At 40.6% G+C, this 27,420-nt stretch overlaps 1 protein-coding gene across 3 annotated transcripts in view; it reads right to left on the reverse strand.

Annotated features, from left to right (window-relative positions):
• Positions 1 to 27,420, reverse strand: part of KIF26A (kinesin family member 26A) — a 171,168-nt gene that overhangs the window by 47,263 nt on the left and 96,485 nt on the right. For all 3 annotated transcript variants that reach the window (XM_081945354.1, XM_081945353.1, XM_081945352.1), the window contains exon 4: positions 25,536 to 25,693. In XM_081945354.1, the coding sequence (XP_081801480.1) occupies positions 25,536 to 25,693 (158 nt within the window). The remainder of the gene's footprint in view (positions 1 to 25,535; positions 25,694 to 27,420) is intronic.

The raw sequence follows: 27,420 nt of genomic DNA on the forward strand, positions 1-27,420 counted from the left end.
TAATCTATCTAATATTCATTGCAAGACCAAAGTACATGTTTGTTTATGTCTTCAACTAATACAACTCTAATGATACCACAAGCATTCCTTATATATAATAAATACATTTTAAAACCAAGATATCATCAAACATCCTATCCTTATTTTCTGCTCAACAGGAATCATTCACTGAACATTTAATTTTTTCTCCAAAAGGACATAAATTTACATAAATCATTGCATAATTCAAGCCTATTCATTTTATCATATGTATTCTCTAAATCAATGAGTATTTTTTGCTTTATTTAAAATGTGTTTTATGTCCTTTTGTGTATCAACATATGGGGAACTGGATTGACAGATTAATGTGCTATAAGAAAAATCCTCTAAGCCCACTTATTTGGCAATTGGATTGAAAAAAATTCCTTTAAAATTCTCATTGACTGAATTATTTCCTTCACAGAGAAGGAAAGCTTCTAATCACAGAATAGAAATTTATTTTTATCCAGTTATCACTAGACTTAATTTTGAATGGAAAAATATGGAAATGCTATTAGGAGGACAATTCAGACACATACTGTACTTGTTTGTTGCAAAATATTTAGAATTCATAAGAATCTTTTTCAGCATAATTTGACAAATTTTAAATTGGAATCAGTGAAAGGGGTGAGGCAGAGATATCTAAAGTTAATATTAAATCATTGGAACATAGTTAAACAGAAACCATCTTCATAAATATAGTTCAAGTGAGGTAGGAATAAGACTGTATGTCTCAATAATATTGCAATCCTAATTTCACAATAAATTTTTGACATTATATATAAAGAGATATAAAAGAGTTATAAACTGCCGGCTACCTGCAATTTGGAAGTTCAAATCCAACAGGCTCAAGGTTGACTCAGCCTTCCATCCTTCCAAGGTGGGTAAAATGAGGACGCAAATTGTTGGGGGCAATATGCTGACTTTGTAAAACCCTTAGAGAGGACTGTAAAAGCACTATGAAGTGATATATAAGTCTAAGTGCTATTGTTACTACTACTATTGCTATTGCTATTGCTAAACTGAACTTCTCCACAGCCCAGGATTCTTGATAAGGCAGAGCTCCCAATTGTGGGGGAAGTTTAGCTGAATATATTAACAGCTATCCAACAGATATTAATAGCTCACAAAAATAAAAGTTGGGCTCCTGCATTTTTTTCTCCATATTCTTTATACATGTTTCTGTGTTATACAGAATAAGGCCATAAGAATGTTCTTATTTTTTTATATCAGTTCATTTTACTACGACAATCCTATGATTAATACATTTGAACTACTTAATACTTAGGACAGAAAGTTCAGTGTAATTCATGACTTCTCTCTTTCTCCCAGCAAGATTCTATGGAAAATGCCACACAAGGAATAAAAGCTGCCACACAAAAAAACTCTACTGGATACCTTTTTCCCCCCTCTGTTGCTATTGTCAAAATGACATGCTGTCCCTTACTATGGATAGATCTATTGGTAGAGCTATGGGTAGATATATACATCAACATTACTTCATTCAAACCCTTTCAAAAATTACCATAGTCAGGAGGTAATCTTGCAACATCAATCTCAAAATTTATTACATGGGGTCCTTGACTTACAACCACAATTGAGCCCAACATTTCTGTTGCTAAGTGAAACATTTGTTAAGTGAATTTTGCCCCATTTCACAATCTTTCTTGCCACATTTGTTAAGTGAATCACTGCAATTGTTAAGTTAGTAATACAGTTGTTAAATGAATCTGGCTCCCTCATTGGCTTTGTTAAGTGAATCACTGCAATTGTTAAGTTAGTAATACAGTTGTTAAATGAATCTGGCTCCCTCATTGGCTTTGATTATCAGAAAGTTGCAAAAGGGGATCATATGAGCAGGAACACTGCAACAGTCATAAATATAAGTCTGTTGTCAAGTATCCAAATTTTGATCATATTTACCATGGGAATGCTGCAACGTATGTAAATGGCATAAGTCACTTTTTTCAGTGCCATTGTAACTTTGAACAGTCATTAATGAACTGCTGTAAGTCGAGGATTACCTGTATATTTGATATGAAGAAATATTTCATTTTGTCTGTCCTGACTTCAGGATTTAACTTTATTGAGGAAAAGTCCAAATCTCTTATCTCCATTTTCTACAGATTATGATAAACAGCTATATTGCCTTTGATCAAGTTTTGCTAGGGGTTCACATTTGTGGACATACACACAAATATTGTTGCCTCTTCTCAGAGAAAAAATTGAAAGCAGCTGTTATGGAGAGCAATTAACAGTGAGCACAATATGCAACCTTAATTTTACTTCAGCTGCATAATAAATGTCTCCGGAGCTTCCCAAAACATTTATTTATATATGAAAACATTCAGTCAAGCATCACCAACTGCCATGCTGGCTGGGTTGAGTGGAATTATAGTCCAACACATCTGGAGGGCAACAGCTTGGCAAGGTTGTTATAGAGGGCACTAAAGTTCCTTCTGTAGGGGCAATTTCAGAAGCACCACCAATAATTCAGCAGGTTCAGAGGAGATTCAGAAAAGCAAAAAAATCAGGGTCTTACATGAAATTGCAATACAAGGATCAAAATACAAAGACTGTCAAATACACACTAGATTCTGAATAATCTTCATACTTGCTTGCACAACAAAGCTACCTGCCACTCCCATCCACCCCTTTTGGAGTTTTCTGAACTATGATTTATATTGCACAGTCTGCTTTTAACACCAGAAGAAGCAACTACCATCTTAGAGATTTTCCTTAAAGGAATTTATTAAAACTATATGGTAATGAAAACTAGCATGGCACAATGCCTGGACCAGCAGCAAAGGAGAAGCAATTTTAGTTCCCAGAGAGCTTGCCAATTTCAAAACATTCTCTGTGTACTAGGCAAATACAGGCCAATAAATGCAGTCTCTGAGGGAAATAACAATATAGTTTTTTTAAGAAAAAATATTATTGTAATGTCTTGCATGTTGCCTGGGCCAATTTACAATTCTATACCAAGGAAGGGGAATTACTGAAAATTTATTTCAGGCTACTTTTAAAAAGGCTGGTTTTCTTTGGTCATACACACAAATATTTCTTGACAAATCTTCACAGACAAAGTTACCATAAGGTTGAGCCACATAAATTGTTTTCAAAGATGGCAGTCAACGGAGAAAGTACTTATTAAAAGCCTAAAATGCATCTGAACCAGCTAATGTAGTTTATTCATATGGTCTATGTGGATTTGATGCTGTTATGTAACTAAAATATATGGTGATTAAAATATGCAGAATAGCATATCAGTTCATGGCAGCTTGATGAGATATCAAGGGGAAAAACCATGAGAATCAGGATTCAGTCATTCACTACAACCATCAGTTCCAGCAACCCTGCCTCATAAAACAACCCACCAAAAATGGGAGAGGGAGACATCTTTCCTCCCATTACTATCGTTCTATAGATGTCAAAACTTCCAATACTAGTTGCTGTGGGGAAGTGGCTAGTTCCTGTGGGGAAACAAATCTTTCAGAATTGGCCATGAGATTGTTCTAGATGTTTCAACAATCTAAGTCACAGTCTTTCAACATGGGGTTAAAACAAAATTACCACAACAGTCTCTGTGAAAAGAAAAAGGAAATACATCAATAGTAAAGCACATGCTTTGTAGGAAAAGACTCTTAGGTATTTTCCCCTCTATTTTCAATATACATATGGAAAATGTATCTACAATTGCCGAGACCTGCTACCATGCTGAACTGACAACCTCAACTGCAGGTTGTCAACCCTGAAGCTGATCTGGCAGAAGCCATCTTGAAGCTTCAGTGCTGCCACACTGGAGTGAGAGATAGGGAGGGGGGTATTAGAGATAGCTAGGGTTGTGTAGTCAAAACAAAATATTTTATGTTGGAACCAAGGTCACACCTGGCTGGAGGAAGGAGGAATGATGTCACCAGACCAGCATACACTGCCTTGATTGTTTGTGGTTGAGGGGAAAAGTTTCGCTTTTAATTAGGTGAAAACCAAGGGGCCCCTCAGAGTTGGTTTTCACCAGATATGTGCCAATATGACATTTCCAATAAAGATATTCCTTGAGGAATCCACCTGCCTCAGAGTTTTTGCTTGCAATGGATCCATTACTTGAAACCCTGATACAAGTGACAGTGACATCATTTCTACATAAAGCATTACAGTACAGATATAGTGCAAAGCATAGAGGGCTCAATACTAATTTCTTCCTCCATAAATTGTTATAAGTTAGGTTTTCCAACGCCTTCAATACTATCTTCACATACAATTAGGAAGGCTTCACCTGAATCCATGAAGGGTAATAGACATTAAGCAAAACCATGATAATCTAAGAAAGCTGGAGATGCAGGTGCCATCTTTTTCCTTGAGTTTGACTAATCTTCTGCAAAAGACATAATGAAAAGGAGCTGAACCACCCAGTCTACCACCTTCTGACTCCTTCCCTAATTAATGCTTTTGAAATGTCACTATATATTATTTTCTCCTGTGACTATGAGATCTACTGTCTGCATTTTGCTTAACTCTTTTTGTCTTTAATAGAAATCTTTTAGGATGCTCCGGAGAGTTCTTCCCTCATAGTAAGGTGTCAGAGCAGAAAATAAAAACTAATATACAGCACATTGAGGAGCACTCAAATATCAAATGGCAAGGGATAGGCCTCTAACTTGCTAGGGTTTTTTGTGTGTGCAATTTACAGATTGTTAAATTGGCTGTTGCATAGCTGAATAAAGAAAAGTCAAGAAAGAGAAACCCAGGAAAACCGATTCATTAATGGTATTCATCCAGGGAGTCAAAATTGAAAATAAATCATTATAGTATGCTTGGATAATTAAAAAAGGCCTTAAATTCTCAATGCTAGAGTCTAAAATAGGACATTCCAAATTAGTGGAATCTGAAGATCTTTCACTACAGTTTGATGCAATAAGAGTAGCAAAGCGTCCTGTGGTACAAGATGAAGTTGTTTATTTGTTATGGCAATGTTAACATTGATTACTGGAAAAGGGAATTTAAGCAAAAGAACATATAAACAAGCTCCTTAATGTCAATCTTTCTTGTAATGCTGAAGGCAAATCTAAATTTTAAAGTCAAAATCTGAAAAAAGCCTGATGTTATTATTCAAGACATGCATATTTTCCTCCAGGAAAATACCCTGAAAAATACTTGCAGTTTTGCAAGTCAAAAGGAAAGCACAATTATAGATAGCATGATTTAGTTATTTGTGAATGATTGAGATATTTAGCCAAAGCAAAAACTAGAGTAGTTCTACAATTGATTTTAAAACTCATATTTGAGAATATGAGTGTGTGTGTGTGTGTGTGTGTGTGTGTGTGTGTGTGTGTGTGTAAATGCCCTAACATGCAGAGGTAGGTTGCTCCTGGATCGGCCCAGATCGGCGGGTAGTAGCGGTGGCGGGAGACTCCACCCACCCGCCCAGACACTTCTGCGCATGCACAGAAGTGTTGCGTGCACACACAAGCGTACCCAAACCGGTAGCAAAGAAATTGGCAACCCACTACTGCTAACATGTCAAGGACATACGGATCAGGAGGAGGGATTTGTGTCCATACATTGGTTATGTTAACTTGTGAATGGTAGGTCTGTTTTACCTCAGCTGCTCTTTTATGTGCATTTTTCTCTTTTTTATGCTTTTGTATTCTTTTAAAGCAAATTTTAGTGTTTAATAAATTTGTGTGTTTAGTAAACACAACAAATTTTAACATTAATTATTTATATTATTTTTATCTTAACTGCCAGAGATTTCTTTTAATGTTTTACTCATACCAACTATTATTAAAAAAATGGATCTTACAGAATTTGGCAAGGAAACTGTACAATGTCACACTAAGTACAGTACAGATCAGCCAAGAGTTAATCCAGGAAATTGATTAATAAGTTAGAGCTAGTGCTTCAATGACTGACCAGCTAGAGAGATGCTGTTGGATGGACTAAAATCTGTTCACCATTTTTGATATCTTTTTAAAGATTTCTCTCGTGTGTGGGGGAGGGGGTATGTGGGTGTGGGTGGGTGTGGGTGTCTATATCTATATCTATCTATCTATCTATCTATCTATCTATCTATCTATCTATCTATCTATCTATCTATCTGCATATAGGCAAAACAAGGAAATAGCAACAGTTGCACTAGCTGTCCTTCTTTAATATACTTAAACCCGCAGTAAAATTTACAGGAAGTTCAACTGTTTTTCCTAGAAAGTCATTCACTTATGCTAAATGACTCAAAAAATTCATTTAACCAGCCTAACAAAATGACATTTGATTGATACCTTCTGTTGTCTGAAGGCCACTTCTCACACTGAATTTCAAAGACACAGGCCTCACCCCCTTTTTGGTGAAAAAAAATAAAATATGCAAGCTATTTTGAGTAATTCATTCAATTGGCTTCAAGCCAAACCAATGAACTTCAAAATAGTAGCAAAAATTCGACACTTAATGGATCTGGCTCTAAGCCAGAAATGCAGATTAGCCCCATCCTAAAAAGTCATTTCCATGTCTCTTGAAATCAGGAATTTTTATCCTGTGTATTTAATTTTTTTTCAAGAATTATCTTCCGATTCTTCCATTTGCTATGAAAAAAAATCATCTGAATCAGATATTTAATAACAATAAATTTAATTCTTAACCCATTATCTAGACCTTATGAACTAAGCGTGAAATATTTTAAAATTCATTTTAAAATATGCCCTCTGTTTCTTTATAATAATTTTTAAAATGCACATTATTGGTCTTATCAACAGGAACAAATGGAATTGCTAGTCACCAATTTGAAAAAAAAATCCTGCATCGCTAAATCAAACCAAGATCTATCAAGTTTTCAGATGCATGGATTAATCCGTAGCAAGGTGGAAAATCAAATTGGATGTGCACTTTCTTGAACATCCAAATTAATCATCATATAAAGCAAAATAGTGAGAAATGTGACTAAGACTATTGAAAATAATAGATGATTGCTTAAAATCATGAGATCACATAACCAAGGAGGAAAAAGGTGCTTCATTTAATCAAGGAAGCTGAAGAACATATACAATGATTTTTGCATAGTGAGATACATGTAATGTTAATTTTAACAGACAAAGCACTATACTTTTAAGTGCTTAAAAAAAAAGAAAATCTGTATCTTTTGGAAATAGCTGTCTTAAGGAAAGATCTGATACTAACAGTGTTTAAAACATAATAAATAAGCAAATATCTTTGTTTGGAAACATTTATCCAAAGTTTTAAGATTACTTAAAATGTTGCTTTAGATAATGTCTCCCGTTTTCAAATGCTGAGCAGAACTCACTGACAAGTTAAATATTTCTTCAATAACTTTTTAAAATCTGAACAGTATTATTCTCAGTCCCAAGAACTTTTGGTCTTCAAATGAATATAAGAGTCCATGCTAGGCAAATCTATAAAGAAAAATGTTAACATTCCCAAAATAGTCAGTGAAGAAAAATAAATTGAAATATATTAGATATATTGATAAAGTAAATGAAAGCTATCTACATATTTCAAAAAATGGTTTGAATCATCCAATGCATATCCCCATCACCATATATACAGGTAGTCTTCATCTTATGACCACAATTGAGCCCAAAATTGATGTTACTGTGATAAATTTGTTAAGTGAGTTTTACCCCACTTTACAATTTTTCTCACCAGATTTCTTAAGTGAATCACTGCAATTCTTAAATTAGATGAAATGAATCTGGCTTCCCCATTGACTCTGCTCATCAGAAGGTCGCAAAAGGGGATCACAAGTTTCTGGGACACTGCGACTGTCATAAATGTAAGTCAATTGTCAAGCATCTGCATGTAAATCACATGATGATGAGGATTATACAATGGTCATAAGTCATTAAAAATGGTCATAACTCCCTTTTTTCACTGCTGTTGTAACTTCAAACAATCACTAAATGAACTATTGTTAGTCGAGGACTATCTGTAGAGAATGTGCACAGCATATTAGAGAGAACTTATTTTCAGATTTACAGTCTTTATTAGATACTAACAAAAATACATCATGCATTAGAAATCATAGCTGTACATAATATAGCTGTTCTCTTTCTGAGTGCATTTTGGACATTTTTGGTGAGTTTTCTTCTTCAAATACTTGACAAGTAAAGTAGATTTCCAGGGATTATATCTTACTAAAATCAACTGGGCTTTCACAATTGCCACTGATTGCTGTGAGATTTATTTGTGACAAAGAAAAAAGAAACACTGATACTATTAAAATGATAGCTTAGAGGGGTTGGGTTTAAAAAAAAATGATTTAGGAAATCATAATCTTAACACAGGGACACGGTGGCTCAGTTGGTAAGGCACCAACTGATCAGAAAGGTCAGCAGTTCAGCAGTTAGAATCCCTAGCGCCGTGTAATGGAGTGAGCTCCCGTTACTTGTCCCAGCTTCTGCCACCCTAGCAGTTCGAAATCATGTAAAAATGCAAGTAGAAAAATAGGAACCTCCTTTGGTGGGAAGGTCTGTGCACCTTCGGCATTTAGTTATGACCATGGAGACTTCTTCGGACAACACTGGCTCCTCGGCTTTGAAATGGAGATGAGCACCACCCCCTAGAGTTGGGAACGACTAGCACATATGTGTGAGGGGAACCTTTACCTTTAATCTTAACAAAACCATGAAATTCACATGAATATTCTTTGGTGGTTTAAATGTTTTTCATGGCAAAGTAGACTCATCCAGACTCCAGAGGACATAGGGCTATTCTAAGAGGCAAATGATACATTAAAATGGGAGACGGAATTCGTCTGCTCTCAGGGCCCAGAATACATAGCCAACTCACACTCCCCACTCCTTTGCAGCACACATCCCCATTGTAGAGACACACAATAACAGTGCAGGAGGAGACACCCCTGCTCTATTCGGAGAACTGCTACCTGAAGACATTCTCAGCACTTTGAAGTAGCAGGTTGCTGGTGAAAGGCATGGAAAACCCTGAGGAACTACCACCTCAAGCCATGTCCCAATGAAACCAAACTCTTTTTGTTCTCAGAGGGAGACTCAGCAAAAACCTTATGGGATAAACCTGAACCATAACCTAGAGGATCCTAATTCTTGCAGTACAAAGAACTTAGTTTTGCCTCCAGAAATGCTAATGAAGCAGCTGAGATTATTTATAAAACCAATCAACAGGCAGATGAAGGTTGCTTACTTCTTTCATCACTGCCAATTATCTGCAGCCATAGGGCCACATCTCAGATTAATTACATACAGTCCTTAGCCTCACTTCAAAACCTTACGTAAGTGATCCATTCAGAACTTCTGTAATAATAGAGAAGCTTCTTTTCCTGGAAGCTAGGAAAATAGAGAGGAGGAACTCAGTTTTGATTACTCATTTTTCTCACCATTTCAAAAGCAAAAGTGAAACCAGGTGGAAGAAAAGAGATCAAAATGGCAAGAGAACAGTAGCCTTTGCAAAGAAACAATTGTCAGGCATAGGCATGAAGCAAATATTTACTAGGAGGTTATTTAGTTTACCTCCCAGTGAAATTAATATGGTCAAAGTTTCTGCAGATTAATGGTAGCTCTAGGTTGTAGAAGATCCTTATAAAACATATCTATAATGAGAAATGGGAACCCGGGACATTCAGAGACTGCTGAATTATGAGCTCCCAGGATCTCTCACTAGTAATTCTGATAACACCTGCAAATTTAACTTCAGCAACATATAGGGCCATGTAATCCTTGCTCTTGTGGAACCTCTTACTGAACTACCCTATGTTCTGTTAGGTTCTAGTCATCCTACTTATTGATTTGCCCAATATCTGGGCCCATGTGTACAGTTACCAAGTAGCAAGGTTTATGGTAGTGCTGTCCCCAATTCTGGTCTGAGCCTGGTGCCAAAGCTGATGAAGAACTCCAGATACGAGATGCAGGTTTTGTTTCCTTTTATTGGAGCACTCCAAGAAAAGGGGTCCTGGCTAGAAAATGCCAAGGAACCTTGAACAATAGAATTAAGAAAGCTTTATACATTTTCACTAAAGTGGAAGGGGGATAATGCGGGATATATAAAACAAATCATCCAATAAAACATTTTAGTAATGATCTAATAGTTGTCCTATTGGTCTCTATCCGTCCCTATCTCTAAACCTTGGCTGATGAATGCTCCAGGAGCTATCTAATACACATTCTATTTGCTCCAAGACATCCTTATTCCTTACTCCTTATTCTAGCAAAAGAATGCAGGATGTCTAACTCTTTGCTACTGTTATCAGTTTTTTTTAATCAATTGTCAACCTAGAATTGATACAAGTGTTACACATGCATATTCTCTATGAATAAACATTCTTTGTTCTTGCCAGACAGAAGCCACAATTACAAGCATCCCAGTTTTCTTTCAAGTGCCTTGCTTCATTTTAGCAGGCAGCCCATCATTCGTGAAGGGGTTCCCCCCACCGGGGTTCCTATTTGCATGCTTAAAAAGCTAAAAATGAACTAGTATGCAGGGAGAGATTATGGCCATTCCTTTACAACTATATAAATCCAGGCCATAAAATCTAAAATGCAAGTATATTTACATGGTGCAAATGATAAAGAATAATACTAAAAGAGGCTTTATGTAGGATGTGCATACAGCATATTACTGCTGCATTACACTTGGAATAAAAATTAAGATTTATCCATCAAACACAATTTAGCAGCAAACAAGCCAACTCTGAATCACAAAAAAGCAACTTGACCTGCAGGCTTCGTAAGTGCATATTATGAATAGCCCAAAAATTCTTTCTACCATACCAACAATAAGAAGACAAAATTATACATGTCGAGGAGCAGACAGATCTTTATCCCTCAGTCTGTCAAGGCTGTCAACCCTGGAGAAGTGTTACACTAGTTAAATATATAATGGTACCAAAGAGTTGGAATGTCACCAAGAGAAAAAAGAGACAAAAACAGGTGCACACTGTCAAATTACCGCATGCTTGGCAAGTCATGATTATCACTGTAACTATGGAATGCTACAAACCCCAGGAAAGCAAAGCTACTGAGCATGACAGCTGCTGCTCTCAACCTGCAGGGATTGGGCGGGTGGAGGGGTGTTAAATAAGTGATCTCCAGATAAAGACAACTAACTGAAATAAAAGTCAGAAGTTATTAAGGGAAAAGAGGCTAAAGGAACAAACTATTTGGAGATTAGACACCCAAAAAGTAGTGGAGGAAAAGCAAACAAAATCTTGCAGTCTGAACATTGCTTAATGAGATTAGGAGAAATGTGGAGAGGAAAGGGGATTGGGATAAGAAATATGTACAACAAATGGATAGCGGTTATTTTATTTATTTATAATTTATTTATTTATTTCGTCAAGCATGCATTAAATCACATATATAAGTATAAACATGATTTGAATACCTGAAATGAATATGAATAAAAGAGAACAGGACAGGGACGGTAGGCACGTTGGTGTGCTTATGCACGCCCCTTACAGACCTCTTAGGAATGGGGTGAGGACTAAGTAGACAGTCTAAGGTTAAAGTTGTGGGGGGTTTGGGGAAGAAACCACAGAGTCGGGTAGTGCATTCCAGGCATTGAGCATTCTGTTGCTTTTATGTACTACACTTAGATCAGACCAAAGGCGGTGTAGTTCTAAGTTGTCCAAGCCCAAAATTTCAAGTCTGGTGGCATAAGGTATTCTGTTGCGAGCAGAGGAGTAGAAGGCTCTTCTCAATTGTATTAATTGTATTAATGTCCGATATGCAGTCCGGGTTCCAGACAGATGAACTGTATTCGAGAATTGGTCTAGCAAATGTTTTGTATGCTCTGGTTAGCAGTACAATATTACCAGAGAAGAAGCTATGCAAGATTAGGTTAACTACTCTTAATGCCTTTTTGGCAATGTTGTTATAGTGGCCTGATTTGCTAAGGAAGTAAAAAAAAACAGAACTGCAACAACAGGCAGCTCCTCTGTGTAATTTTTACTTCTATTTTTACTTCTATTTTATGAAACAAATCTAAAGCTCTTTTATTTGCAGAAATATAAAGGACAGCATGCCATATGACAGTATTCTACCAAACAGCTCATTAAGCAGCAATGCTTTCAAACAGATCAGGCAATTTATATAAATGGATTACCTGCTGCAGCAGCCAAAAAAGCTAATACAATCCTTGGTTTTATAAACAGAGGCATAGAATCAAAAATCACATGAAGTTTTAGCACCGCTTTATAAATCCTTAGTAAGGCCACACCTGGAATACTGCATCCGGTTTTGGTCACATTACAAAAAAGATGTTGAGACTTGGGGGGAGGGGGAGTGCAAAGAAGAGCAATTAAGATGATTAAGCGCCTGGAGAACAGTTGCAGGCAATGTTCCCTCTAATTTTTTTTCAATGTGAGCAGAAAAGTATAGTGTTTGAGCGGCACATTTTCATGCCTGAGCACTTGAATTTTTTTCACAGATGTCACCTAAGACAACAACGAAATCAGTATTATTTGAAACTCAAAGTTATGTTTCTTCAAGGTACCCGCTTAATTTAAAGTGTTATATAATATCAGTATCACTTAACAACTCTCCTGCTTAGCAATCAAAATGTTGGCTCAGAAACTCTGGCATTTGAAGCACGCAAGTCTTAAAGCTGTCAAGTTACACCTTGCACCCCTAACCCTTTAGAAAAAAACCCAGGGGTCTTCAAACCTGACAGCTTTAAGACTTGTGGACTTCAACTCCCAGAATTCCTCCTCCAGACATGTTGCAGCAACGTCATCTGCATAGATCTGCTCCATCTTTGGTTTCTTCATCGTGAAGAAACGAGCCCCTGCCGCCACCAGAATAACTGCTGCCACCTCCTCCTCCTCCTCCTCCAACAGCAGCACCACATTTGCTGCCCGGCGCTGCGGCTGAGGTGAAGCCAGCAAAGCTCCCGCTGGCGCCTCTGTCCATAGTAGCGGCTGCGGCGCCACCCCCTCCACTCGGAGCACCTGAGCTGGGCCCCGCGTTACCCCTGCCCCCTCCTCCTCCGCCGTGCTTTTGAGAAGGCATGAGGCCTTTTTTTCCCCTGCTCCCACCCCCTCCGTCGCCTTCCTACTGGCTCCTGCAGCCTCATGGCTCCTCAAAACACGGCGGAGGAGGAGGGGGCAGGGGTGACACGGGGCTCAGCTCAGGTGCTCCGAGCATAGGGGGAGGCGCCGCTGCCACACGCGGGGATGCCGGCTGGAGCTTTGGCGGCTTCACCTCAGCCGCAGCGCCGGGCGGCAAATCCGGCACTGCTGTTAGAGGAGGAGGAGGTGGCAGCAGTTATTCTGGTGGCGGCGGGGGCTTTGGGGCTTCACAACTACCATCAGTCACCCCATGCTCATCAAAACAAGTCCAGGGAGGTCCTTTGCGGGTGGCCAGTTCTAGAACCTTCCCAGCTTCCGGAGCCTGTGGCAGTAGAAATCACTGCGCGGTCGCGCAGCCGTGCACCTTAGAGGGAACATTGGTTGCAGGAATTGAGTATGGCCAGTCTAGAGAAAAGAAGGACTAGGGATGACCTAATAGTAGTATTCCAGTATTTGAGGGGCTGCTCCAAAGAAGAGGGGATCAACTTATTTCAAAAGCACCAGAATGCAAGGCAAGAAACAATGAAGCAACTTGGAATTAAGGAGAAACTTCCTAACAATGAGGACAATTAAATGGAACAGCTTGCCTTCAGAAGTTGTAGGTGCTTCATCACTGGAGGTTTTTAAGAAAAGACTGGACAACCACCTATCTGAAATGACATAGGGGCTCCTGCTTGAGGAGGGGGTTGGATTAGAAGACCTCCAAGATCCCTTCTAGCTGTATTCTGATTAATGTTTTTGCAGCACTGTGTTGAGCCCCAGGTCAGAGTTATTTGCCAGAATTCTGGACTAGTTTTTAGAAAATTAAATTATTATGTAGTCAAGAAGCTCACTGGATGATTGTAGGCCAATCACTGCCTCACACCTTTTAATCTTACAGGACTTCTGTGAGAATAAAATAATTAGTGGAAGGACTATGTTATGCCTACATCAACTTCCTGAATAAAATAAATGCCAATAATATAATGAATGCATGCTGCAAATTAGACATATTCACTTACCCACTATGGTGCAACCATTTAAAAGTAGACTACCTTCAGCTGAATGTGGCTCTTGGTAGCAATAAGAAATTATTTGCCATCCTCTTCTTATGAAAAAAAAATGGATGATGGTGATATATTGCCTACAGCTCTAGAATTTCCTAGTGGTCCTCTATGCAAGTCTGGTGAGGTTGATATAAGCAATGTACCTACTTACCCAACAGGAAATAATCCTGTTAATTAGGATGATGAGAGTACAGTACAGTAGAGCCCAATATATTTCAAGGGCTACATACTTAGAAACTTAAGTTTGTACTCTCTCCCTTTTAGTTGGTTTCTACCCCACTGGCATTTAATAGAAACTCAGTAGTACTGTATTTCACTTGCAACAAGCTTCAGTGCCTAAGGGTTCATGCAAATTGAGACTGTCACCTTTTCTTTAAGAAAAAAAAGAACAGCTTTGCCCTTAAGAGAAGATTAGCACTATGACAGATTTATGAAGTTCTAAATTGCAAAAGCTGATCTCTCCATCCTATACTCTGTAGTGCCTGAATGGGAAAGACTGCCTATACTTAGTAGATGCAAAGTCCAAAATGTAGTAGTACAATTACATTTTCTTTGTGAATCCATAAAAACAGAAGAAAAAGTGATTGGTTGTTTGCAATACAGTACCATAAAAGTGATTAAACAAGACTGGATCAGGCCATATAAGGCTGCATAATAATACTGTCCTTCAATTATCTAATTCCACAAGTTACTTTTGTTAATTTCATCAAAAGAAATATAGCTTTGCAGGGCCTTATGGACTAGCCTTGCTAGATTGTCTCTTTGGTGGAAATTGTGTGTATCTGCTGACCACATACTGCTGGTAGAGTGTGTGTCTAGCATGCACATCAATAATGGATGAGATACTCAACATGGCCTTATAAAGTTTCTATATTTTCTGTTAATGCAACAGGAGATTCACGTGAAACTCTCAAGTGCTTTTCTTTAGCAAGAGTTCAAGATGACATAAAACACTTGGCAAAAATAATTCATAGTTATCACATTTGGTTTATTGCAATGTGCTCTATGCAAGATTGCCATTGAAGATTATTTGAAAGCTACAATCCAAATATGATGCAATGAACATGCTATTAGCAGAGGAAACTCATTCTCTTGTATTGGTTGCCAGGAGGCTTCCAAGCCAATTCAAAGTTCTGGTCATTATCCACGAAGCCCTATATAGCAATTGCATGGCCACAGGTTACTCTAGAGATCACTTTATCATCTTCTTCTTCTTCTTTCTATATATATATAATGTGTGCGTGTGTGTTATTTGTTAAGAAGAAACAGAGTTGGACACCTAGATTGCATTCCTTTGGGTTGTTTCTTCCAACATTATCTGCAGTTCAATAAAGGGATAGTTATTAGCAACACAATTATGGGGTGAATAAGACTAGTTTAAAGTAATAGCACAAGGAAATATAATTCAATCCTCACTCATCTCACTCTTGAAATCACTTACGTTTTTTTTAAAAAAAAACTTGATCTACAAGCTAGGCAGAACCTAACAAATTATTATTATTACAAATAGTATTTTCGCAGACTTTCAGCCATACAAGAAAAACACAAAAATGACATTTTAAAACTCCCACCATAATAGTTTTTCATCATTTCTTCCTGCCGTTTGTTATTGGCTCTATCCCATATACCAAGATTTTTCATTTTCTTTATTTCTCTTCTTCATGCAGATTTTCTGATGTGTACTTGATGAAGTGCACAATATTACCTCTCTGTCACTACATACCCTAATATTTCATTTTTTTGCTCTCTCAATTCTAGACATTATATATGTGTACCCAACCTGCATAGACACTAATCTTCCTGCCTTCAGACTGATTTCATGTCTTATTCTTCCTTCAGGTCACGTTGGTCTCTCATACCCTCCTTTGTTAACCCACATCTTCAGTTTTGAATTGAGTCTCCCACTCAACATCATTGTTGTTGTTTCCTGTGTTGATCACAATTTACTCCTGTCTAAAATTGCCTGTTTCTCATCTCCCTCCCTCCAATCTGATCACTCAATCCTCCTCCAATATTCTGTCTATTAACCTCCCTGACTTCTCCATTTTTGTCAGCTTTTACTATCCTTCCCATCTAAGACTGCCACCTGCAAAGATATTCAACTCATACACACGTATCCCATCTCCCACACACGGCAGGTTCTTATCTAATCTCCCTTTCCTCATACATTAGTACCCGGACTTTGCCAGGCACATTTGCTTTGCCTCCCCTCAAAATGTGAACTCCTCATGACAGTAAGCTTTCTCTCCTCTGTGTTCATACAGTCCTGCAAAGCTATATTGGAGCTATGGCTTCCTGAGACTCATTTTTGATTATTTGTAATAAGCATGATCTTGCAGCTAGCCATAATTCACCCCTCCCTTCAAATGTTAACACAGAATACAACATGAGCCAAGCAAAAGTTACTTTGCTTGCTATTCATGAGAGAAATAGAAGGCCACTTAGAGTGGTGAAGGAAACACGTGTGCACACTTTCGGCACCCGAAGACAACAAGGTTAGTCATCACTGCTATAGTGCATCTCATGATAAATTTAAAGCCCTATTTCCTAGACACATCGTTGAAAATAAATGCTCATTACAGGGGCAGCTTCAATACATGATAAATCTGATCTTTATTTGGTCTCGCACTTCATTCAAAGAGACTTCTCCATTACGACTGCAGTATCTAAAAAGTGTCCATATAAATTTCCCTTAAAAACCTTGACTTCTCTCTATAGCCTCCAGTAATTTTATATGCAAGTTGTTAAAGAAATAAGTCGGTATCTGATGAGTCACAGAATCCATTAGCTTGTACTGACCTACATAACTACAGACTCAGTTATGCATTCCCCACCTGTCTAGATAGCTTTGCATCATGCCAGCTCTACACTGAGCTGAAGTGCCATTATTCCTAGAATGATCAGGATGAGTAAACACTTCCAACTATTACATACAGAAAATTGGAGGAATATATCAGCAACTCAACAAGGAAATAATGCTCATTTTAAGAGCTAAAGCAAGACTTGAGGTGACACTTAACCAAGATTTGGCATCAAATATTTCAATAAAGGCTATTATTAAAATGCACAATATGTTTCTGTCTTCCTCTACCTTGATGAACATTGTGAAAGTGCTGATCATCACAGAATAATCAAGTTTAACAGGTTAGACATAATATATGCTTTTATTGTTGTTAATATATCATGACCTTCTTTCATGGAATTGTCATTCCTAACTACTGTTTCTTTTTGGCTGTTGTTGTTTTTTAGGCTGATGCTTTTAACACGTTTCTATGGTTACTAACCAAGGTCACATCACAAAAGCCTGGACAGCCAGCAGTTCAGAAAGACAAAAGGCAGTTCACATTGTTCACTGTATTAAATAATGTATGAATGTGAAGATGGGGAAGGGGTGAAAATGAAAAGTGTTCACTCCTAAAAGATCTCAGCTATGAAGGACAGTAGAGAAAGCATGCTAATAATTACAAGGGCTTTGACTAATCTTTGTATGCCGTGAATGTTTAAGTTAATATGTACATGCCTGTGTGTGTATGCACAAATATAAATAGCACAACATGCACATTTCTTTATTTTACAAAACTCTAAATCAATCTCTTTATTGCTGATTACAAAAATATCATATAGCAGGACTATGCTGTACTTTAGATTCATCTATCTGAAGTCTTGAAAGACCAATAATAGATTTAATATTAAGCTACCTCAGCTGGTATACAAAGTTCATGCACCTTACAAATGGTGCCCATTAATATGACATAAGTTGCCTATATATATTTTCCCAAGAAAGAGCACTAATTTTGAGAAAAGCCATTTTATGGTGGATTGATTGATTGATTGATTGAGATTTGAGTCAGTATTAACTCCTGGTGGCTGCCTGGACAAGTCCCTGCAGTTTTCTTGGCAGTGTTTTCAAAAGTGGCGGATCATTGCTTGCTTCCTAAGGATGAAAGAAAGTGACTGGTTCCAAAGTCAACCTGCTGCCTTTGTACCTGAAGCAGGATTAGAATTCAGAGCATCCAGGTTTTTAGCCTAGTGCCTTAACTACCACACTAAACTGGCTATGATAATATAATCATATTTATTTACTTTATATATAAAGAGTGCGGAAATTACAATTACCAGCAATTTGCCTCATGCATCCAATGGTGAAAAAAGGCAGAAGTTTCGGACTGGTTCACCCATACCAGTAGCGGAAATCGTGGGTGGCCCCGTCCATCCACCCCGACTCTATGGCATCCTATTTAGGCCCTTTTTCCTCCAAAAGTGCATGCATGGAAAGCTGAGCACATGCATGGAGCTGGTGCCCGCTCACATTTGTGAACTGGTAGGGAAGGTAAGTAAATACCACCCCTGCATCTAATGCACACCTAACTGCTTTCAATAACAGTCATTATGGGCAAAACTAAGAACGTAGGCACAAATTTGGATTGTCCAAGAGTAATCATTTATGATCCAAATATCAACAGATAGTTCTAGGAGAGATATTTATTGTGCAATTGCCATGCCTCAAGCACAAAACTTTTATGTTCCATATTTGTAATACTTATCTTTTTTTCCCCCTATTCCTGAAAACCTATTAAGGAAAGGAAAATGAAGCAACTGCATAATGCTTTTTGATTAGTACTACTACTGGAAATTACTCGTCTGGAAGAACACAAGGAAGGGAAACTAGCCTTCCCACTGTCACTATCCCATCATTATCCCGAAATGGCATACAAAACAATCCAAAGCTTCCTACACAGTGCTACCCACAGTTCGCAATGAATAGCCAAGTGAACAATTTATTAGAACTAATTGAAGTGCCTGAGCCTTGGAAGTAAAGCACATTAGTCATTTAGCAGTTGTACTAATGTTGCAAAGCTTTTGTTGCCATTTCATTACTGCTCCAATGGCCTAATCATATGCTCAGTCACTGTTCAATCAGTACCCCGAGTCCTGACAAGCTGTCTTGTCAGGTTTAAAACTGCTAAGATCTCTGCTCTCTCAGTCACCTCAATTATTGACTGTATTTTATGGTCAATCTAATGGCCAAATGGTTATCAGCAAACCATCAGGTGCCTGTAATAGGAGAGTGACCCTCAGTTTATATGTATCATTAATGTTCATTAGAAAATAATTAGATTCTTTAATCTGAAAACTCAGAAGCATACAAATATGACTGAACATCTGATTCTAGAAATAAGTGTGCTAAAAGGTTTTCTTTAAAGATAAACAACTAAATGCTGCTCTGGGCATTTGAGTTATAGAATTGAACTTGAAAGGAGTGGTGTTTTTTTTCTCCATCCAATGTAATTCAATGCAGGAATCCAAATTAAAACATCCCTGACAGATGGTTGCCTAGCCTTCATTTCCACATATCCTGTGAAAGGGGAACCCATGACCTCTCTAGATAATTGGTCTCCCTATTGATGTTTTCCTAATATTCAATTAGGTAACTGAAGGAATAGAAATACAAATTACTGAACAGACTTATTTTCAACACTACAAAAGAATGTCCATTTATAAGCAGAACACAATCAAGACAAGGTTGTGTGAATAAGGTTACAATGTCAATAGCTTTCCCCGATCTGATGTAAACATAGTAAATCTCAGTGCCCCCCACACGCCCCGAACTGATATGTCCAACCAGAAGATATAGAGTAGACATTTCAAACATGCAGCCTGCTTGTAGAGTTGGCCCACGAGGCTGTCACAAAGATGTCGAGGGACCGCTCCCTGCCGCCCCAGGTCTGGCCACACCACACCCAGTCAGCCAAGATGACCAGGTCATGCCCACACCAGCCCCCCAAGGGCAAACAAACACCTGATGCAGCCCACAATGGGATCCAGTTTGACACCCCTGAATTCAGGAATTTACTTTCTATTTAAAATATTACCTTGGTACCACTCACGAAGGGGGCCACACACTGGACCTTATTTTTGTATCTGAACAGTGGACGAGTGGTCTGGGAATAGGGGACTTAGTCATCATGCCCCTGTCATGGTCAGATCACTCATCCCTCCGGCTGGACTTCCCTGGCGCTATCCCCCACTGCGAGGAGGCGGAACCAGACTCTCCAAGCTGGTACCGCCCCAGGCTCCTGATGGAACCGGATAGATTCCAGACGGAGCTTGGGCCAATACCTGTAGCCCTGTCCCGCTCCCGGTCAGAGGACCTAGTGACTGCCTGGAATAGGGCGACGGCTGGGGCCTTGGACCGGGTTGCGCCTTTGCGACCTCTCCGGCGGCATCGATCCACCCGGGCTCCTTGGTTCACTGAGGAGCTAAGGGTGATGAAGCGCCACAGGAGACGTCTAGAGAGCAGGTGGAGGTCCTCACGCTCCGAATCTGACCGAACACAGGTAAGAGCCTATTTGCGGACTTACCTTGTGGCAATGAGAGCGGCCAAGCGTAGATATTGTGCCACCCTTATTGCGTCCGCGGATAACCGCCCTGCCGCCCTGTTTCGGGTGACCCGCTCCCTTTTATCACAGGGGACGCGGGTGGCACCCTTACAGGGAAGAGCAGAGGAGTTTGGGGAATATCTGCAGGACAAAATCGCTCAGATCCGGAGTGGGTGGACCTCCGTCAGTGGACCGGACGGGCCGTCAGCAGCGAATCTTGAGAGACCATTCTGGGAGGAGTTTGACTCTGTTGCCCCCGAGGATTTGGACAGGTTGCGTGGAAGGCTGCGACCCACTACATGTTCAATGGACCCGTGTCCCTCCTGGCTGGTACTGGCAGCCTGGGAGGTGACACGAGGCTGGCTTCTGGGCCTGGGGAACGCCTCATTGGGTGAGGGATACTTACCAACTGCCTTGAAAGAGGCGGTGGTGAGACCCTTGCTCAAGAGGCCTTCGCTCGACCCAACGGAGCTAGCTAATTATCGTCCAGTCTCCAACCTTCCCTTTTTGGCGAAGGTTGTTGAGAATGTGGTGGCGCAGCAGTTTCCGCGACACCTGGACGAATCCGATTATCTAGACTCACGCCAGTCCGGCTTCCGACCCGGGCACAGCACAGAGACAGCCTTGGTCGCGTTGGTCGATGATCTCTGGAGGGCCAGAGATAGAGGTTGTTCTTCTATCCTGGTCCTATTAGACCTCTCGGCGGCTTTTGATACCATCGACCATGGTATCCTATTGCGCCGGTTGGAGGGGATGGGAGTCGGAGGTACCGTCTTGCGGTGGTTCGGCTCCTACCTCTCCGACCGGAAGCAATGTGTGTTGACAGGAGGGCAGAGGTCGAGCCTGAGGCCACTCACTTGTGGGGTGCCACAGGGGTCGGTCCTCTCGCCTCTCCTATTCAATGCATATGTGAAGCCGCTGGGTGAGATCATCCGTGGCTTTGGGGTTGAGTACCATCTGTACGCTGATGATACTCAGCTGTACATTTCAACCCCAAACCACCCCAACGAGGCTGTCGAAGTGATGTCCCAGTGTTTGGAAGCCGTCGGGGTCTGGATGGGGGACAACAGACTCAAACTCAACCCCTCCAAGACTGAGTGGCTGTGGCTACCGGCACCTTGGTTCAGCCAGTTGATACCATCGCTGGCCATAGGGGGCGAACAACTGTCCCCTGTGGAACGGACGCGCAATTTGGGCGTCCTCCTTGATGCCCGGCTGTCAATGGATGACCATGTGGCAGCCGTGACAAGGGGGGCGTTCCACCAGGTTCGCCTGGTGCGCCAATTGCGCCCCCTACTGGACCGGAGTGCCCTACGCACGGTCACTCACGCGCTGGTGACGTCTCGCCTGGACTACTGCAATGCCCTCTACATGGGGCTCCCCTTGGGACGCATCCGGAGACTACAGCTAGTCCAGAACGCAGCCGCGCGGGCCATCATGGGGAGTGCACGATACTCTCGCGTAACACCCCTCCTGCGCGAGCTGCACTGGCTGCCTGTGGCCTTTCGGGTGCGTTTCAAGGTATTGATTACCATCTTTAAAGCGCTCCATGGCATAGGACCTAGTTATCTGCAGGATCACATCCTTCCACACACGTCCCTACGACCAATCCGCTCTCACAGGGAGGGACTCCTCCTGGTGCCGTCCACCAGGCAATGCCAGCGGGCGACACCTAGGAGTAGGTCCTTCTCTGTGATGGGCCCAACCCTCTGGAATGACCTCCCCCCCGACATCAGAACCACCACTGACCTCCGTTCCTTCCGTCAAAAACTAAAGACTCACCTGTTTCAATTAGCTGGCCTGGCACACTCTTAGTCTTACCTCCCGGGGATATATTTTAATTGGGTTTGGGTATTTTAATTGGGATGTTTTAGGGCTTTTATACTATATTTATTTCTTTGTACAGTCTCACCTCCTCCACTCAAATGCTCAAGTATTTAATTGTTTACATATTATTTATATTATTATTTATGTATTTTATCTGTGTTTCATTGACTGTACACTGCCCCGAGTCCCTTTTTGGGAGAGGGGGCGGTCTATAAATCCAAATAAATAAATAAATAAATAAATAAATAATTTGAAAGTGTTTCTGTGTAAAAAAAAAAAGAGTAGAGAGGAGGAAGCAAGAAGACAAAGAGACATAATGTCTATTCCTTTTGAGGCAAAAGAATAAAAATATCAAATATAACACCAGTACATAATTCAGCTGATGAATTTAAGCAAACATTTTTAAATGATTTTTTTCCCACTAAAAATGGATGCATATTCTGCATTTATGGAAAGTAACAAAATAACTTCTTTCCAAGTTATGTAGATACTATCTATAAAAAGACAGTTGGAATCAGTGTGAGATTAAAATAATGGCTTTCAAATATACAGTACAGAATATTATTCAGGCATTCTTTTTCTTTTGCAGTTCAGCAAGAAGAAGAAACATGCCGAAGGGCCCCACCCTAACCTTTGCATAGGCTGACTAGAGAAATTGCTCTTCCTAATACCTGACATACAACATATACAGAGAGCATCATGCAACACACCCAAAAATGGGGGCCAAATTTATTATTTTATTTAATGCCATGCAAAAAGCAAAATAATTGCTTATATATCACTCTGTGTGAAGGTTGTCAGCAATCCCCAACATTTCTGGCATTGAAGACTGGTTTTGAGGACTTTTCCATGGATTGGGGTCGGGGGGGGGGAGTTTCACACACAACCCAGGTCCCACATATGCGCAAATGAAGCTTCGCTTAATCCCCACAACTTGCACAGACCGGTTCTTAAAAGGCCATGGACCAGTACCGCTCCATGGACCGGGGGCGGTTGAGGATCCCAGTCTAAACAGTTGTGAAGAAATTGTTTAAAACTACTGAAAGATTCCCTTAGGACATATAACTCACTGAGGGGAGGGGAGGCACTTCAAGTTATTCTAGACTAATAGCTAAGTTTTCTTGGCAAGATTTTCAGAAATTATTTCCTTCTTCCTAGGGCAGGGTTGGCGAACCTTTTTGGCACCAAGTGCCGAAATGGGAGTACGGGAGTGCATGCGTGCGCCCAAAACCGGAAGAGCAGCCACCTGGTGTACATGCACATGCCGGGAAGATGATCTTTCCAGTTTCCAGCACACACATGCACATTGGCCACCTGGTCTTCATGTGCACATGCGTGCCAGAATCTGGAAGACCAAGTGGCCAGTGCGAGTGCGCATGTGTGTGCCAGAAACTGGAAGAGCACATGTGTACCGGCCACCTGGTCTTCCAGGACACCAGGTGGCTGCTCTTCTGGTTTCCAGCACTCCCACGTGCGTGAAAACCAGCTGGCCGGCATGCAGGAACCCAGAAGAGCAACGGGCGAAGGCTCGTGTGCCCGGAAAGATGGCTCTGCATAACACTTCCAGCACACTTGCCATAGGTTCGCAATCACAGTCCTAGGGGATGCAGAGAGGCCAACTTGGCCCAAATTCACCCAGCTGCTTTTTAGGCTTAAAGTGGGATGAAACCTATGGCCTCCTGGTTTCTAGTCTAGTGTCTTAACCTCTATTTCTTTCTATTCTAAATTTTAGAGGGTAGTCTTTTCTAATTTCTCCTGGAACTTAGACTATCTTAATGCACATGTTCCTGGCAGCCTTTTCCAAAGCTTTAAATCAGATCTTAAATCTTACAAAAGAATCCTACTTCATCATTAGTGAGGCCCATAAGCAAACTCATTTTGATGAGCAATCTCTTAATTGTTAATTGTTACAGCTTCCCATAAAGAATGCTGGGACTTACCTTGTGATACAACAGCTAAGAGCTCCTGTTACCGTGTTTCCCCGAAAATAAGACAGGGTCTTATTTTCTTCCCCCCCCCCCATTTTGCTTGGGTTTTATTATCGGGGGGGCTATTGGTTTGGGGTTGCCGGGTGGCTGCTCTCTTGTGAGCGGGCACAGCCTCAGGGGCAAACGGCTGTGTTGCGCTGTCGCAGCAGCACAACAAAACCACAATGAGGTGACCATGCTCATGAGCAGCTACCCAGCAACGCCCCTTTCCAGTTGGGCAGAATGCCACTCACCGACCCAGTAATATCCCAAAGGTGCTAAGCCGCGTGGCGCTCTGCCTGGCTGGAAAGAAAGGTTGCACAAGCACTTGTTCTGCCTCCAGCTCCCCTGCCTCCCTACCTCACCATGCCCAACTCTCCCTGCAGGGCTGGGCCAGGGCGCCGCCGACACTACTGCCCCGCTGTCACCGCCACCGCCCTGCTGCTGCCGCCATGCTCCGGACATAACCAGCTTCCAAACTCCGGAGATCCGCTGCTGAGTCTTCCAGCAGAGGCCGTTCTGGGACTACGCTCTATGGTTGTGGGCTGGCTGCGGGAAGACTCAGAGTCGCTCCAGCTAGGCACAGCGCCACCCACCAACCTAGCGGTATCCCAAAGGCGTCAAGCAATTTGAGTGACTTCCCCCCCCTTCCCCCCGGCTCCTGCGGCTTTGCGCCTTCGGGATATCGCTAGGTTGGTGAGTGGCGCTCTGCCTGGCTGGAGGGGGGGTGTCCAGGGGGCTTATTTTGGGGGGGGGCATATATTTTTGCCCACAGGAAAATATGGCATGGTCTTATTATCAGGACATGTCGTAATTTTGTGGAAACATGGTAAGAAAAATCACAACATTTCTGCAAGGTCACTGGAAGAAAAGGAATTCACTGTAAACTCTACAAATAAGAGGGTGGGAGAACCAATGTTGTTAGCAAGTAGAATTATACTTTTATAACACAGGCAGGGTGGGTTTTTTTCCTTTTTTGGGGGGGCAAAGCAGGGCCAAAAAGGCAGAATTTCCAGCAGATGCACAGTGAGTAGCAAGAGGAACTTAATTTTGCCATCAGTTTCTTCCCACAATTTCCAGTAGCTACTTTTCCCCCCTCACTAGGGGTTTCAGACTTGTACTCCCATGTATAATAATTACGTTATCCAAGCAGCCTCACTGCATTCAATTACCTGAGCAGTCCCTGAAAGGAAGGAAGTTTAAGAACATTTGGTTTGCCGCTACTTAATATCCAATGCAGCAGTATTACCTTATGAAGAAAGAAGCTGCTGCTGAAGTACCTGTGGAGGCGCGAGCAGGAGCAACCAAACTCTGGGAACCGCCAGTCCCCATCTGGTCACAGTTGTTTTGTCCTGAGGTAACTTGAAAATTAGAACCTTCTTTTCCACACTCTCCTGTTGTTGCCTCCTATGAAAAATTAAATTAATTTAATTTTAAAACAGAGTAATTTAAAATATTTATTAAGATGAAGCATTTATTAGCCCGGTTTTCAAATAATATGAAAATTAGAAGAAAGTCCAAATGCTACAGGGGGCATAATTAAAACTAAACATCACTAGGAGAAACTAGAACCAGACTGAGAAGCCTTTGCAGAACTGCAGTTCCCAGCATGCCTTATAATTTGCCCCTCTAGGTAAGACTGAAGGGAGCCATTTTACAAGCAATAGTTCTCACTTGTTTAAGATGATATTGAATATTTAAGTATCACGCAAGAGCAGTTACACAAAAAATGGCATTAATTCTATTAAATAAATAAATTTAAATTAACAGCATAATTTAAGATAAATAAAAGGCTTTCTGAATTAATCACTGATAAAGACAGAATTAATTATTTGCCTACTCATATCTTACTTACTACTGTTACCACAGAATTCTATGACCTCCAATTTCAATACTTCTGAAAGATGTAGATTGGGGGAAAAACTGGACTGACCTTTTGCATGCTAAAGTACTATTTAAATGAATAAACTAATAAATGATAATAATAGTCAGTGATGTTTATCTTAAATCCTGCTGTTTGGGGATATAGCCTGGGCAGAGTTGGTAGTCTGCTGGTCCACACCGGTTCGGGCGAACCAGTAGTGGCGGCGGAGCAAGGCTCCACCCATCCACCCAGATGTCATCACGGACATGCTGCACATGCTACTGAACCGGTAGTGAAGAAAAGAGGATACCTTTACTGATCCTGGGACATATATGAGGCAAATTCCTACCAGTGTACTTATAAGCTTTGTTAGGCCAACCACATGGGGGTGAAGGTAGAATGTAGAAAATATAACTTAATGAAAGGGAACAGCAACATCAAATAGCAACTGCAACTGTTTGAGAAACATAGCAAAGATAGATCTTTTAAAAATATCTAAATGAAGAGGCAAAATTATTTTAATGAAAAGAAAAAGAATTATGATCTCTTGATGGAAATCAAAAGATGCCTGTGAGGCTTTGAAAGTTCCATATCATGTTGTTGCACTGCTTCAAATAAGTTCCATACCTGTGTTCTCCTACCATCATCTATGTCCAGCAGTTGAGTTGATTTATATCTTGCTCAACCATGGTGAGCCCAAAATTATTTATTTATGACTGTGTGGGTGAGAGAGAGTGAGAGAGAGCAAATGCAAGACATAAAGACAGCAATCATTCCATTTGCTATGTTGAATGTTCTACCAAATTTATGGACCTCTTTTCCTATTGGTGAAAATTTTCATTACATCCTGCTCTGAGCTGTAGCAGATAGAATAGGATCTCAAAAGGTAAGTGATTTGACAGTTTCACGAGTCACCTTTCACAGCTACGCTCAGATTAATAGGTTGCCTGATTAATTCATTTGCATAAGGTCAGAACAATTCATCCTGCACTGCTGATTTAACTTTAAAAAATATCTTCACTTATCTGGATTTTTTTGCCTCTGCAAATCATTCCAAGTATTCTTCTATGCCTTGCAACCTAGCTAAAGGAAGTAGGATGAGAATTGACAAAAATATTGTTTTCTCTTCCATAGACAGGCCACTATGCTGCTAGAGGTGCTTCTCTCCATGAATCTCTACAAGACTAGGGCTGTCTTATTTAGAGAAAAGAAGGATGGGGGCCTGTGTGTCAACTTTCGGGGGATCAGCACCATGTGCGTAGAACATTTC

The sequence above is a fragment of the Natrix helvetica genome (genome assembly GCF_964273705.1).
Source record: "Natrix helvetica genome assembly, chromosome: 1".
Classification (NCBI taxonomy): Eukaryota; Metazoa; Chordata; class Lepidosauria; order Squamata; family Natricidae; genus Natrix; species Natrix helvetica.